Source organism: Gossypium hirsutum, chromosome D11 (assembly GCF_007990345.1).
Source record: "Gossypium hirsutum isolate 1008001.06 chromosome D11, Gossypium_hirsutum_v2.1, whole genome shotgun sequence".
Taxonomy (NCBI): Eukaryota; Viridiplantae; Streptophyta; class Magnoliopsida; order Malvales; family Malvaceae; genus Gossypium; species Gossypium hirsutum.
The window spans coordinates 61,719,460-61,734,293 of NC_053447.1; the positions used below are offsets into that span (position 1 = coordinate 61,719,460).

General features: G+C 34.5%; 1 protein-coding gene and 1 non-coding gene across 2 annotated transcripts; both read left to right on the forward strand.

Moving 5' to 3' along the window:
• The first annotated feature begins 7,438 nt into the window (after window positions 1-7,438).
• Window positions 7,439-13,871, forward strand: LOC107927259 (eukaryotic translation initiation factor 3 subunit A). Its single transcript, XM_016858293.1, has 14 exons — window positions 7,439-7,549; window positions 7,855-7,936; window positions 8,173-8,654; window positions 9,337-9,552; window positions 9,664-10,032; window positions 10,110-10,139; window positions 10,754-10,981; window positions 11,097-11,258; window positions 11,388-11,609; window positions 11,705-11,911; window positions 11,992-12,198; window positions 12,461-12,541; window positions 12,679-12,880; window positions 13,086-13,871. Exons 2-14 carry the CDS (start codon window positions 7,891-7,893, stop codon window positions 13,628-13,630), a joined length of 2,997 nt encoding a protein of 998 aa, XP_016713782.1. The 5' UTR covers window positions 7,439-7,549; window positions 7,855-7,890; the 3' UTR covers window positions 13,631-13,871.
• Window positions 13,872-14,177: 306 nt separating this feature from the next.
• On the forward strand, window positions 14,178-14,284 carry LOC121224055 (small nucleolar RNA R71). Its single transcript, XR_005921518.1, has one exon. It is a non-coding gene; the product is annotated as a small nucleolar RNA R71 (small nucleolar RNA).
• The last annotated feature ends 550 nt before the right edge of the window (window positions 14,285-14,834 follow it).

Genomic DNA, 14,834 nt, shown 5'->3' on the forward strand with positions numbered 1-14,834 from the left:
AACTCGTTTTTAGTAAAATCAAAACAGTGGTTTCGAGACCACAAATTCGAGTTCGGAAGAAAAATTATTTTAATATTATTTCATGATCTACATTATGATAGAAAAATCGCAAAAAAATTTGCAAAATTTTTTTACCTATTACATGCTTAATTTAATAGAAATGACCAAATTGCATAAAATGCAAAAATTAAGTTCTAGTAGCTATAAATATCAAATAGCTATGGAATTAAAAATTTGAGGTCCATATATGGAAATATAGACCATTAAGAGGAGTTAGTAGATAAGTATGGCGATTCATCCATGGAAAATAAAATTAAAAAAGGACTAAATTGGAAAGAAAAAAGATGAAAAATAATAAAATAACATAAAATATCATCATATTATCATCTTTCCTAAAACAAAAACATGGAAACCCTAGCCATGGAATTTGGGTTTTGAGCAAACTTATTTGACTCAATTAGGTATGTTTTCTTGTCTTGTTTTTAATAATTTTCATATTTCTGAGATCGTAATAGTTTAATCTAGCTATCTCAATGATTAATTTGTAAAGTTATCAAAGTGTTAGGATTTTTCCATGGATGAATATAGTTGAATTATGAAATTCTATGGTAGAAAATGAAAGGTTGTTGATAGATAAACAACTTTTGTAAAGTGAATTTTGATGAAATTGTGATTTAGGGACTAAATTGTAAAGATGTAAAATTCATGGAAAAATTATAAATTTATGGAATACATGGGCTGTTAATGTTACATGTAAAAATTAACTAGGTTTGGAATAAGGATTAAACTGCATGAATTTCATTTTTCGAGCATAGGGACGAAATTATAATTAATCAAAAGTATAAGGGCAAAATAGTATTTTTGCCTAAGATATGAATTGGATTGAATAGAATATGAATTATATTAAATTGAGTTAAATTTACTCGTATAGATCCGGATAGACCAAATACAGAATTGGACCGAGGAAAAGAAAAAGTATCGGATTAGTAGATTACAAATACACCAACACTTGTTGAGGTAAGTTCGTGTAACTAAATTGTGTATATTTATATGTTTGAATTGAATGTATATGTTAATTGTATAAATTTCATATATATATGAAATTGATCACATATCTGACAATGCTCGATAAATATTAAGTCTCGTTTGGATAAATGAGATTCAATGGATACAGGGTTCTCGTATTGGTTGTGGTCCTGCATATGTTGCGGACACACCACAGCTTGAAAGAGCCTTCCGTTATTAGCCCTCTTGAGCTTCCCATTATATGGTTCTTGCGAGCTTCCCGTTAATAGCTCTTCGGAGCGTCCCGATTGGTTGTGATTTTGCATGTGTTGTAGACACACCACAACTCTTATGAGCGTCTTGATGTATGACTTTTCGTGAGCTTCCTGATTAAAGGCTCTTTGTGAGCTTCCTGATTAATGGCTCTCCAGAGCTTCCTGATATGGCTCGCTTGAACTTCCCAATATATAGCTATTTAGAGCTTCCCGATTAATGGCTCTTTGAAGCTACCCGTTATTGGCTCGCATGAGCTTCCTGAATATAGCTCTTCATACAGCCCGGATAAGCTTCCCGCATGGCTCACATGAGCTTCCTGTTATATGGCTCGAGAGATGGCTTCCCGTTTATGTGCTCGTATGAGTATTCCCGAATATGAATTGACGGATCATAGTTTTGTACATTTCGAGTGTACTACCTGTGTATCTATCGATATTTCAAGTAAATTCAATGAGCAAAGTTCCGACATGGGATAATCTGAACTGAGATGAATTATTATGGAAATGTACATGTTATATGAATGTATGATGTGGAAAGTATATATATGTGACAAATTTTTCACGGTGAGCTCACCCTTGTTTCGTGATATTCACATGAAGTACATGACTAACATGTTTCTTGAGATTATATGTGTTTAGGCAAAATGCCAAATTTATTTAGATAAATATTTGTATGCTTACCTTATGTGTGAAATAATGGTAAGGTAAATTCCATGTTATACGAACTTACTAAGCATTAAATGCTTACTCTATTTTATTTCATCTATTTTATAGTAATTCAGAAGCTTGTTGGGTTGGAGGCTTGGCAGAGATATCATTACACTATCCATCAGCTCATTTCTGTGCATATAGTAATTACATTTTGGTTACAATGACATGTATAGGCTAAAAGTGGTCATGGATGGTATCTATGTGTTTGGTTGAAATTAACAATTTGGTATGGCTTGTAATTGATATGTTTTGATATGTAAAAAGTGTTTTTAATATGTTGATGTGTGTTTGAAACGGATAAATGATGGAAACTATATAGGCATGTTGATGATTGGTTTGTGATAGTATAAATTTGGTAAAATATGCCCATAGGTATGTATGGTTGTTTTGGTAAGTTTGGATAATTAAACATATGAGTTGATATGTCATGTATAAGACTTGGTTTTGGTTTGATTTAAATGTTTTATATTGGATTGATAATATTTTTAAGTGATGATGTAGGTGGAAGACAATTTGGGTGAGAAAAGTGGCCCTGTAAATGGACTATTTTCGTCCATACGGGCAGAGACATGGGCGTGTGTCCCAGCCGTGTGTAACACACGGTCTAACACATGGGCGTGTGGTCTGGCCGTGTGTCACCTGTATCTTTAAAATTTCCAAACAAAATGCTCAGGATTTTTCACACGGCCTGGCACACGGACGTGTGGCTTGGCCGTGTGACCCTTGTACCTATTTAATGCAAATTTTCATGTTTATACGGCCTAGCACACGGGCATGTGACTTGGCCGTGTGACCCAAGTCAGAGAGTTACACGGGTATGAACACGGGCTGGGACACGACCGTGTGCCCTATTTCGAATGCCCACACGGCCTGACCACATGGGCGTGTGTCCCTTGTATCTTGGAAAAATTTTGAGATTTTGTAAAAAATTCTCTGAGTATCCGATTTAGTCCCAACTTGTTTTTAATGCATATTTTGGGCATCGATGGCTAATTTAAGGGGCTTTATGAATAATTTCTGACTTGAATGTTAAATAAAATGAAATGTTTGTAATTGATCTATATATTTTGGTAATGCTCCGTAACCCTATTTTGGCTACGAATATGGGTTAGGGTGTTACAGATGTGACCAAATATGAAAGTGACACGTAAACAAATAGGGAACAAACATGTCCTCCTCCTTAATTATTCTAAAAACTTCAAAAAGATCTAAAAAAAACATTGGTTTAAAAATATATAAAAGGAAAATAGAAATTCAAAATACATATAAATGAAAAAGATAAAAGAAAAAGTTAAAATTTTAGAATTTTACAAAATAAAATCGAAAAAAAATAAAAAAAAAATTGGTTACAACTCTCCCTCTCTCCTTTTTTTCTTGTTATTTTCTCTTTTTATCAATGTTAATTAAACTGGTCCAATTAGGGTTGGGAATTGATCGAAGATTAGTCCGATTAAATCAAGTTTTTTTAATAATTTTTTAACCAGATCGGTTGAATCGATGAACTTGTGGATTGACAAGTTCAACCACCAGTCCGGTTTAGAAAAACATTACTTCTTATCTTTTTTTTTTCTCCCAAAATAAAACTCTAGCTACCATTGCTTCCACCACCTCCAATCACCTTCTTCGGTTGTTCCACCACCTCCGAATAAATGTGATCATGGGTTAGGCTAGGTCAATGCAAAACAAAATTAGACTTGATCGAAAAAATGATTCTAAAATTTTATCCAAAATCAACCCAAATAAAAATACTAACTCTGTAACACCCCTTACCCGAGACCGTCGCCGGAATCGAGTACGAGATGTCATCCAATTTAACTTACCAATTCGGAGTATAAAAATTTGCTTTTAAAATTAAATTCACTGTTCACAACAAAACTGTCCACCTGCATGACTGTCACTAATTTAATCATAACTTGAGTTACGAGACTTGAAATTTAAATCTGTAAATTTTACCTAAAACTAGACTCATATTCCTACTTACCATAAAAATTTCATAATTTTTTACTCAGCCAATTAGTACAGTTTATTCATTAAAGTATCCCCTGTTTCACGGCTCAACATGTCTGACCTCTTGGCACTAAAAATCAATTATCTCATTGGACAGAATTCATATAAGGTTATCGTTTGTTTCTTTTGAAAATAGACTCACTAAGGAATATAGACATATAAATTATGACCTATAATTCTTTCTGTGCAATCCATAATGATTTTCTAAAGTCAGAACATGGGACTTCAAAAACCATTCTGACCCTGTCTCACTAAAATTCAAATATCTCAAAATACAGAATTCCTTTGCCTACACCGTTTCTTTCATATAAAAATATACTTGATAAGATTTAATTCCATATATAGTGCACTCTCTAATTCCATTTCTACTATTTTTGGTGAATTTTTACATTCACATCACTGCTGCTGTCAAAGAAACTGCTTCTTTGAATTAGTTACCATTTACACATACATAATACCAAAACATAATCTTTACTAACCATTTCAATAGCTAATCTTAGCCATATCATATGAACATACTCAAAATAATTAAGACTCTATACATGCCATAGTTTTAAATATTTTGAAAAGCACACAATACCGAGATGATTATGATAGTGTGATACGAGCTCCGACGATCCCCAATTCGATCAAGTTCAAATCACTATAAAACAAAGGAAAAGAAGGAAGGTGTAAGCTACTAATAGCTTAGTAAGTTACATGTAAACAATAATTACTCATTTAATAATTAACACTTTTAACATATAACTAATCAAAACATTTCCTAGCAATTTCAATCATTTACACATGCACAATCTTACCAATTCACTTGCATATACATTTTCACACTTAACCTTTATCACTTATGCTCATTCTTTTCAAATGTACCTGCATACACACTTCATTTCATATTCACTTTAACTCATTATTAATCCCGTTGAACACTCGGAATATACACAGATACGTAGAGATTTAGCAAATAAGTGCAACACTGATATGTAGCCGAAGCTACCACTGTTATGTAGCCGAAGCTACCACTGAAACGTAGCCGAAGCTACCACTGATCAATAACACTGGAAATGTCCACGGGCCTGCTCACACAAGTTGTCAGGTGTCTGCAACACATGCTAGATCACCCAGCACCCGGGACTCACTGTAACATTGTAACACTGATCTCTAGTGACATGTCACTTGTATCCACTTCTATTCCTAAGTTCAACCGGGAATTTACACTTAAGACTTTATTTTCAACACTTTAACACTTGAATAATTCATGAATAATTTTCCTTCCACATTGAATATTAATTCACATATCAAATATAATTCACAATTTATAAAAATATAACTATTATTTACACGTAACTTACCTCGGATGCAAAACGACTATTTTTGTAATTTAGTCGATAACTTTCTCTTTTCCCCGATCACTTCCACTATTTCTTCTTTCTTGATCTATATTAACACAATTTAATACATTTTATCAACATTTCATTCAAATACAATTCATACACAACATTTTGGCAAATTTACATTTTTCCCCGAAACTTTTCAAAAATTCCACTTTTGTCCCTAAGCTCGTAAAAATAAAATTCACTAAATTTTTAAATTTCAAACTTCACTAAATCATATTTCATGCTCATAACAGCCCTCAATTTCACAAAATCACAACTTTATGCACACTTTACCATCTTTCACAATTTAGCCATTTTTCAACATTTCATTGAAATTCATATAGTAAAACTTGTAATTAACACTTCAAACATTCATTATCTAACATCACTAATCAATTTACAATTATATCATGAATGGGTCAATTTTTAAACTTTAATTTCATTTAAATTAAATGGTAGAAACATGAAATTCAAGCTTCAATAAGCATAAAAATACGAAAATAATTAAAAACGGGGCAAGAAATCACTTACAATTGAGCTTAGGAAGATCGAGAACCCTAGTTATGGTGACATGAAGATTTCGGCAGCAAGTTTCTGATTTTTAAGAAGATGGACACTTATTTTCTTTTTATTTTGTCTTTTTCTCAATTTGGACAAAAATGCCCTTGACCCATTACTTAGATATTTTTCTAGAATTACCCTTTTGTGTCCATATCACTAATTTATGGTCTAATTGCCACATAAACACTTCCAATTTCATGCAATAATTCAATTAAGTCATTTAATCACTAATTAGACACACTTTGCATTTTTCTCGATTTAGTCCTAAAAATTCAATTAGGCACTAAATCATTAAAATTTTCTATCCATATTTTCACACAATATTTCAATCAATCAGTAATTAATAAAAATTTATAAAATTAAATTATTTCACTTCAGATTTGTGGTTACGAAACCACTATTTCGATTAGGCCCTATTTCGGGCTATCACAAACTCTAAACCCTACCCACTCCAAGACCTTGTTAAGATTCACATAGCAGGCCGATATGAGCTTATTTTGTTTAAGGCTCACTTCCACTTGCGTCCTTCCACTAATTTTTTCACCCTTCTCTTCCATCTCTTGCATACTTATATAAGATTTTAACCATTTCAAATAAATTGTTTTAAGATTTGATAATATATATTAATTATGCAAATATAAATAGTTTCATTACATAAATTAAGCATAAAAAAGATAAATAAGAAAATGAAAAGAAAAGATTAAGAATAAAAATTGGAGTGCCGATTGAGTTTTGCGTTCGAGTGTCCTGAAGCATATTATCCTCCTATTTATAAGATTGTGGAGGGGCTATATGTAGTTCTAATCATTGACTCAAAAAAAGCAAATCAAAACCTATAATGAAATTATTTAAAATAAATAAATAAAATTGGAGTATCACACTATTATAGATTTGGAAAAAAATAAAATTATTTTCATTTATTTTTAATAAACCTATGAGAAAAAAAAAGTGCGGAGATCTGACTACTTTTTATTATTATCCATTTAACTTTTATCTCTACCTTTTGCACCTATCATTAATAACAAATACTAATTCACTTTAGAATTTAGCTAGTTAAAAAAAATTTAAATATGTAAGGAAAAATTGTTCGAGACAGATAAAGGAATAGATGGATCGGGGAAATCTCCATTTCTTGATTTTTTTTGATTTTCATATATTTATATTATTTTTAAAATATTAAAAATTTTAATTTTTTTATTATATATTTTTAGAATTTCCTAAACCATAAGTACCAATTTAGCATAATATAAATTATGATATTAATATGCCACATCAGTTTTCTATCTCATGGTTAAACAAGTCAGTGACCAAGTCAGTGACCATAACGTGAAATCAATAACGTTTGTGACCATATAGTAATTTTTAAAAGTTTAGTGATTAAAACATACTTTTAGACAAATGTAAGTGACTAAACTTGTAGTTTATCCTAAAGTGTATAGGGCCGCATTTAGTTGGGCCCAATTTATTTGGAGATAGTATCCTAATGGGCTAAAGAATCAAAATGTTTATTTATTTTTTTATCTTTCGTTTCAAGCAGAAGCTTCAGACAAACCCTCTTTCTTTCTTCTTCTACTACCTCAGTTATCATTCATCGCGGCCGCTCTTAACCCTCCTTTTCAGGCGAGTCTCCAATATTCAATCTCGCATTTATTTTTTTGGGAAAATTTCTTCGTTATTTTTATTTCAGGTCGGGTTATGAGGCCGACTTAATTTTTTTTATTTGTATTTTAGATTTTATGTGAATTTAATGGATATGTATTAGGAAATTTTAATACAATTTCAGATCGTAGTTTTATTTTATTCTTAATTTTTCTTTGGGGACTTGTATTTGTCTTCCTTCCTAGATTGAAGATAAAGTTTTTTTTTTTTAGATTATTTATTCTTTAAATTATTTGATTAATAGAAAACGGCGTTGTTTGTTTTAGGCTACCAAGGGCGGTTTTAAGAAATTGATTCAAAACATGGCGAATTTTGCGAAACCAGAGAATGCCTTGAAGAGAGCTGAAGGTTAGCTACAAATGTTTCCTTTGTTAGTTTGTTTGTTGTTTTTTCAAAACTTTTTTTTGTCAATATATGCTACCCATTGTTTGGCATTAGAACGATTATCTGCTGTTATTGTGAATCTGGGTCTTGCAGCCATTGCCCTAAATTGTTAAAAGTTTATGTTGGGTTGTGATAGTTAATTATACTTTTATTGTATAATGCGTTTGTAATGTATTGACTTTGTGATTTGGCTGATGCAGAGTTGATTAATGTTGGGCAGAAGCAAGATGCTTTGCAGGCTCTTCACAATCTAATAACTTCAAAGAGATACAGAGCTTGGCAGAAGCCGCATGAAAAGATCATGTTTAAATATGTAGAGCTGTGTGTTGACATGCGGAAGGGTCGTTTTGCCAAGGATGGTCTGATTCAATATCGTATTGTATGTCAACATGTGAATGTCAGTTCTCTGGAGGAAGTAATCAAGCACTTCATGTATCTTTCTACTCAGAAAGCTGAGCAGGCTCGAAGCCAGGCAGAAGCCTTAGAAGAAGCATTAGATGTCGATGACCTTGAAGCTGATAAAAGGCCACAAGATTTAATGTTAAGCTATGTCAGTGGAGAGAAAGGAAAGGATAGGTCTGATCGTGAACTTGTTACTCCTTGGTTCAAGTTTCTCTGGGAGACCTATAGAACAGTGCTTGAAATATTGCGGAACAATTCCAAGTTAGAAGCACTCTATGCGGTATTTCCTGTCTAAATGACTTCCATAAATGTTCACCGTTTGTTGCAACTATATCTGTAAATTTTCAATTTTTTACTACTGCATCAAAATTGGCAAACCTGTTTTCAGCATTATCATAGAAGGGACTCTAGGTTCTTGCATACTATTTTTGTGTTTGTAGTCTTGCGTTGCAAGATGAGTGGAACTGTTAATTGATTTAGTATTTAGAATTGAAGTTATTCTTTGTATTAGAATCTTTAAGCTTTAAAGGAAAAGTTTCGAGTAACATAGGTACTTACTGTTGTTATTTGGTGAGTTACAGAGAACTAACGAGGTTGCTGGAAAAAGAAGGTACACAGGCAAAAAAAAAAAAGATTTTGGTATTGGGAAAATGAGAATTTAGCATTTGGAATTGATTCTTCTTTTTCTTTCTTTCCTTTTTTTTTGGGGGGGGGGGGGAGGTTAACAATCTTTTAGCTTGAAAGGGTAACTTTTCAGGAATATAGGATTTAGCTTGACCAGAAAAATTGGTTTTGGTCTGGTGTAGGTGGCTTCACCTGCACATCCTTAGAGTTGAAACATAATGGCATTAATGTCTCTTGTTTTGTGCTTGCACTTGATAATGTCTTGTTTCCATGATTTTAGTAATATTTTTACATATTTGAAATAACAAATCTTTGTGTTTTTTAAAAATATCCTGTAGATGACAGCACATCGGGCATTCCAGTTTTGTAAGCAGTATAAACGGACAACAGAGTTCCGAAGGTTGTGTGAGATTATAAGGAATCATTTAGCAAATCTAAATAAATATAAAGACCAGAGGGACAGACCTGATCTTTCAGCACCTGAAAGTTTGCAACTGTATCTTGATACGAGATTTGAGCAGCTAAAGATTGCTACTGAACTTGGACTCTGGCAGGTATGCTTCTTGCCATATCCACCTTTTTGTGCTTAATGGATGAGTTTGCTATCTTGTAATGGATAGATCTTACCTGCTTCTTATTGTTTCTTGCTATGTTGGTCCTTACAGGAAGCTTTTCGTTCTGTTGAAGATATTCATGGATTGATGTCCATTGTGAAGAAAACTCCCAAGGCTTCCTTGATGGTGGTTTATTATGCCAAGTTAACTGAAATATTCTGGATTTCAAGCAGCCATCTTTATCATGCTTATGCATGGTTAAACCTATTTTCACTTCAAAAAAGCTTTAATAAAAACTTAAGTCAGAAGGACTTGCAGTTGATAGCATCATCAGTTGTTTTGGCTGCACTGTCAGTTACCCCTTACAATCAAACACGTGGTGCATCACACTTGGAACTTGAAAATGAGAAAGAACGCAACCTTCGAATGTCAAATCTTATAGGATTTAATCTTGAATCTAAACTTGAGAACAGAGAAGTGGTATATTGTATTTTCATTTGATGTACTTTTTGTTTTTCTTGATATTAACCGACTCTGACATTTTGTGCTTCTTACAGTTGTCAAGGTCGGCAGTTCTCACAGAGCTGGTATGTTTAAATTTTATGAGTTCTTTTTGCTTTGTTTCTTCTTTTCTATGCATGTTATTTTTATTTATTTGATGGCTTGTTTCTCATGAATTTTCAAAGTTTAAATTGGTCAAATAGCCTTTAAAAATGAAGCAGCAAGAGCATGGATGGTAATGTTGTCAATTGCTGGGTTGTTTATATGTCTTAAGTACTCTTAACAATGACATTTCTCAAATCAATTTTAATATGGTGGAACTCAACCCAACTAGGGCTGTTAATCACAAACTATTTCGGTTTGGCATCACATAATTTCTCCATTGTTTAAGGCAAATAATCAATTGCTATATAGGCGTAACTCTTTATCTAGGTTATCATAGCCTTAAAAATCTGCTCTATTCCTAGATCTCTTTTTGGTCCTGAATCATTATGTTCATGAAATGATGGTCTTTCGTTGCTATGTTCTTTAAGACAAAGAAATTAGTCTTTGCATTTTTGCAAGTTAGGCTTGAGTTCTCTCTCTCTCTCTGAGTTGTATAGGATACCAAAGAGTATTGGCTTTACATTTATGTGACTAGAATTTTTATTGTCTTTTAGAGTGTTGACCTACTGCCTTTTGTTATTTCCTTTTTATTTAGGTATCCAAAGGTGTACTTAGTTGTGCAACTCAAGAAGTGAAAGATCTTTACCATCTTTTAGAAAATGATTTTCTCCCTCTTGATGTTGCATCTAAGATACATCCTTTGTTGATGAAAATATCAAAGCTGGGTGGGAAGCTGACTTCAGCTTCATCTGTACCCGAAGTTCAACTCTCTCAATATGTTCCTTCCCTTGAAAGGCTTGCTACCCTCAGATTGCTTAAGCAGGTCTGTTTCTGTTTTTTTGTTTATTTTCTTTTCATTGTTCTTTTTTATTTTTTACTCGTGTTAAGCTTAAGCATGTGTGATCTTGTGATTATACTTGATTTACTTGCTTCTCCAGGTTTCCCAACTTTACCAGACAATGAAAATTGAGAGTCTGTCTCAGATGATCCCCTTTTATGAATTTTCTATGGTTGAAAAGATTTCTGTTGATGCTGTGAAACATAATTTCATAGCCATGAAAGTTGACCACATGAAAGGCGCTGTGCTGTTTGGTAATATGGTGAGTTAGGATTTTTATGCTTATTTCTTTGTGGATATTTCTAGGATTTATGCATTCTGTTCATATTTCTTAAAGGCCTCTGTATGGCGGAAGATAATATATATTTTTTCATTATGCTGTCCTTTTCAGGGTCTTGAATCTGACAAGCTTCAAGATCACTTGACTGTTTTTGCTGAGTCTTTGAATAAATCAAGAGCAATGATATATCCCACTCCGAAGAAAGCATCAAAGCTGTGTGAAGTTTTACCAGGGTTAGGGGAAATTGTAGACAAGGAACACAGAAGACTTCTTGCACGGAAATCAATCATTGAGAAAAGAAAGGAAGAACAAGAGCGTCAACTATTGGAAATGGTATCCCCATTTAAAACATGAGGTTCCATCATTTAGCAAAATAACAGAAATTTCATAAACTTGTGCCCATGCTTTTGTTTGTTTTGATATGTTAGGAACGTGAGGAGGAGTCAAAGAGGCAGCATTTGCTGAAGAAAACTGAAGAAGCAGAAAAGAAGAGGCTTGCTGCTATGTTTGAGCAGCAACGAGCTGAAAGAATTCGTAAGGAAATAGAGGAGCGGGAGCTTGAAGAAGCACAGGCACTACTACAGGAAACTGAAAAGCATTTGAAAAGAGGGAAAAAGAAGCCAATTTTGGATGGGGTAAGTGGCCAGTTTTTCTCATCCAATCACATTTTTTTATTGATATTGAATTTGGTTTTTGACTATGAATATGCATCCAGGAGAAATTAACAAAGCAAACCTTGATCGAGCGGGCTTTGAGTGAGCAGCTCAAGGAGAGGCAGGAACAGGAGAAGAGACTACAAAAAGTTGCTAAAACAATGGACCATCTAGAAAGGGCAAAGAGAGAGGAAGCAGCCCCCTTGATTGAAGCTGCTTTTCAACGGAGATTGGTAGAAGAGAAGGTGCTTCATGAGCGTGAGCAACAGGTGAATATTCCAGTTCTCGATTTTGTTATTGCACCTGTTTTTGCATTTAAAACATACCTTGTTTGGAATTTTATAAACATATAAAATACTTCGATGTGCTCAAGTTTGCCTCAAGGGATGCCTGCCCTTCATTTGCCTATTTATCACTAATGGATGGACTGTCGATCTATGTTACACCATCTTTGTTTGAGAGAGGTTTTTGTCGCTATTCTCAACCTTTTGATGATATCATCGTTAATTCTTTTTTTCTTCTGACCTGTAGCTGGAAGTTGAGTTGAGCAGACATCGCCATGATGGGGACTTGAAAGAGAAGAATAGGCTGGCACGTATGCTAGAAAACAAGGTCAGTACCTTTGGGATTAGTGGCTTTATGTTCTTGAGAGAGGGAGCTCTTGGCAGAGATAATCTTCTTTGCAGGTTCCTACGTCTTTTCCAGTGTTAGCCATTTAACATACACATTTTGGTTCTGCTTTTCTGCAGATGATTTTCCAGGAAAGAGTAATAAGTCGTCGGCAATCTGAGTTTGACCAGAGGAGAGTAGAGAGAGAGGAGAGGATCAAACAAATAATTCAGGCCCGGAAGCAGGAAAGAGATATCAAGAGAAAGAAAATATTTTATGTGAGGTCTGAGGAGGAGAAAATAAAGAAGATGCGCGAAGAGGAGGAGGCTCGTAAACGTGAAGGTATATATTTTCAATGAGATCTTTTCTTTTGAAAAAAGCCAGTTAACTTGATTCATAAATTTCCCCTTCTCACAAAAATAGAATTGTCTCACCTCTTATCCACTCATACAAATTTGAGTACTTTGTTCAGAGTCATATTGGTTATGTTTTTCTGTTATTTAAATTATGTTCTCGTCATTATTTAATGGATCTTTGAAACTTGCAGAGGCTGAGAGGCGGAGGAAAGAAGAAGCTGAGCACAAAGCAAAAATGGATGAGATTGCTGAAAAGCAAAGACAAAGAGAGCGTGAATTGGAAGAGAAAGAGAGGCTGAGGCAAGAAGCTCTCTTGGGAAGGGCACCAGAGGGGATTTCTAGGCCTTCTGAACTTCCTGCTGGGTCCCACACAACCGAGCCTGTAGTTGCGGCTGCTGCTGCTGCTGCTGCTGCTCCAACTCCTGGGAAATATGTTCCTAGGTTCCGGCGAGAAAGGCCTGAAAGCTCTGGTCCAGCCCCACCTTCTGAACCTGATCGATGGGGCAAGCCAGCACCGTCGGAACCTGACCGACGGGCTGCTGGTAGCAGGGCTCCTCCACTCCAATCTGATCGCTGGACTAGTGGCAGTAGGGCTCCACCTCAGGATTCTGATCGTTTGGCAGGTGGTGGTAGCAGAGCCACACCTCCAGATTCGAATCGTCTTGGTGGTGGTAGTGGGAGCAGCAAGGCAGAACCCTGGCGATCTTCAAGGGTCAGGAACCCACAACGCGGTTGATCCGACTGCTGATCGTCAGATGGTGGGTTGGAATGAATGCAGAAATTTTTGTACTTGGGAACTATTTATGGTTGTCAATGACAAATGACAAACAGCCATGATAAAGTTGTATTATGTTTTTTATTTGTTTATTTATTTTTCTTTGATGTATTACTGCATTTTGTATGTCGAACCTTTTAGACAGTTGTTTAAGGCTGGATTTTCTTTCTTCAATTTTATAGATAGGGTTTTATTTCTTCAATGTCGAACTCTTAACCAATCGGAAAGGCAAAGAGAAAAGCTAGACCTGTTGACTCTAAACGATTAAGCTTCTCTAAGATTTGTTGATATCTATCATCGTCACTGACAACTTTCACCGTTGGAGGCTTCGTTTTGTATGTGAATCTCTCATTTGGCCACATATGAATTCAGAGTCTTGTCATCTATGATTTTATAGACTCGTTCGTATGTGTCGTACATGATAGGTCCTCCAGTTGTTCCGTCTAAGCTAGACCTGATGTTATTGTCTACACTATAGTAAAAGATTTGTATTGGGAGCCATGCTTGCAATCCATGATGATGACACTTCCTTAACATTGACTTCAAATGCTCCTATGCTTCGTACAAACACTAACCTTTGTATTGTTTAAAATTGATGATTTCTCATCTGAGCTTGATGGTTTTGTTCATAAAGAAAAACTTATGTAAAAAATTTCAGTTAGCTCGTTCGTCCCACGTGGTGATGAAACTTGGTTCTTATGAATCTAACCAATCCGCTCCGTTGTCACACAAAGAAAACGGAAATAATCGAAGACGTACAACATCATTGGTTACTCTATTATACTTGAAGGTGTCACATAATTGAAGAAATCACTTCAAGTGTTGGTTTAGGTCTTTCACCACGTTTCCCTTGAATTGCAAGGTGTTTTGAATCATCTGAACCATAGCTGTTTTAATCTCAAAATTATTGGCATTGATTTTTGGTCTTTCGATGCTACCTTGCACTGCTTCTAGTGTTGGTAATGTGAACTTGTACCACGTTTTTTGAGCCATCAATAGCTCTCCAAGTATATTTTCTTGTTGTTCTGGTGGATTGCCAAATAACAGATTTTCCCGAGGTAGATCAACTGTCACGGGTGGATTGTTGTGCATCAACAGATGATTGCACCTAATAATTTGCTATGGATCAGGATATGGCTCAATTAGAGTGCTTCCACTTCGGATC

What these genes read in the sequence shown, in the direction of transcription:
- LOC107927259 (XM_016858293.1), top strand. Translation starts at nt 7,891, where the DNA reads ATGGCGAATTTTGCGAAACCAGAGAATGCCTTGAAGAGAGCTGAAG. An exon ending in TGCCTTGAAGAGAGCTGAAG is followed by an intron (nt 7,937 to 8,172) that starts GTTAGCTACAAA and finishes TGGCTGATGCAG; the next exon opens with AGTTGATTAATGTTGGGCAG. An exon ending in CGGCAGTTCTCACAGAGCTG is followed by an intron (nt 10,140 to 10,753) that starts GTATGTTTAAAT and finishes CTTTTTATTTAG; the next exon opens with GTATCCAAAGGTGTACTTAG.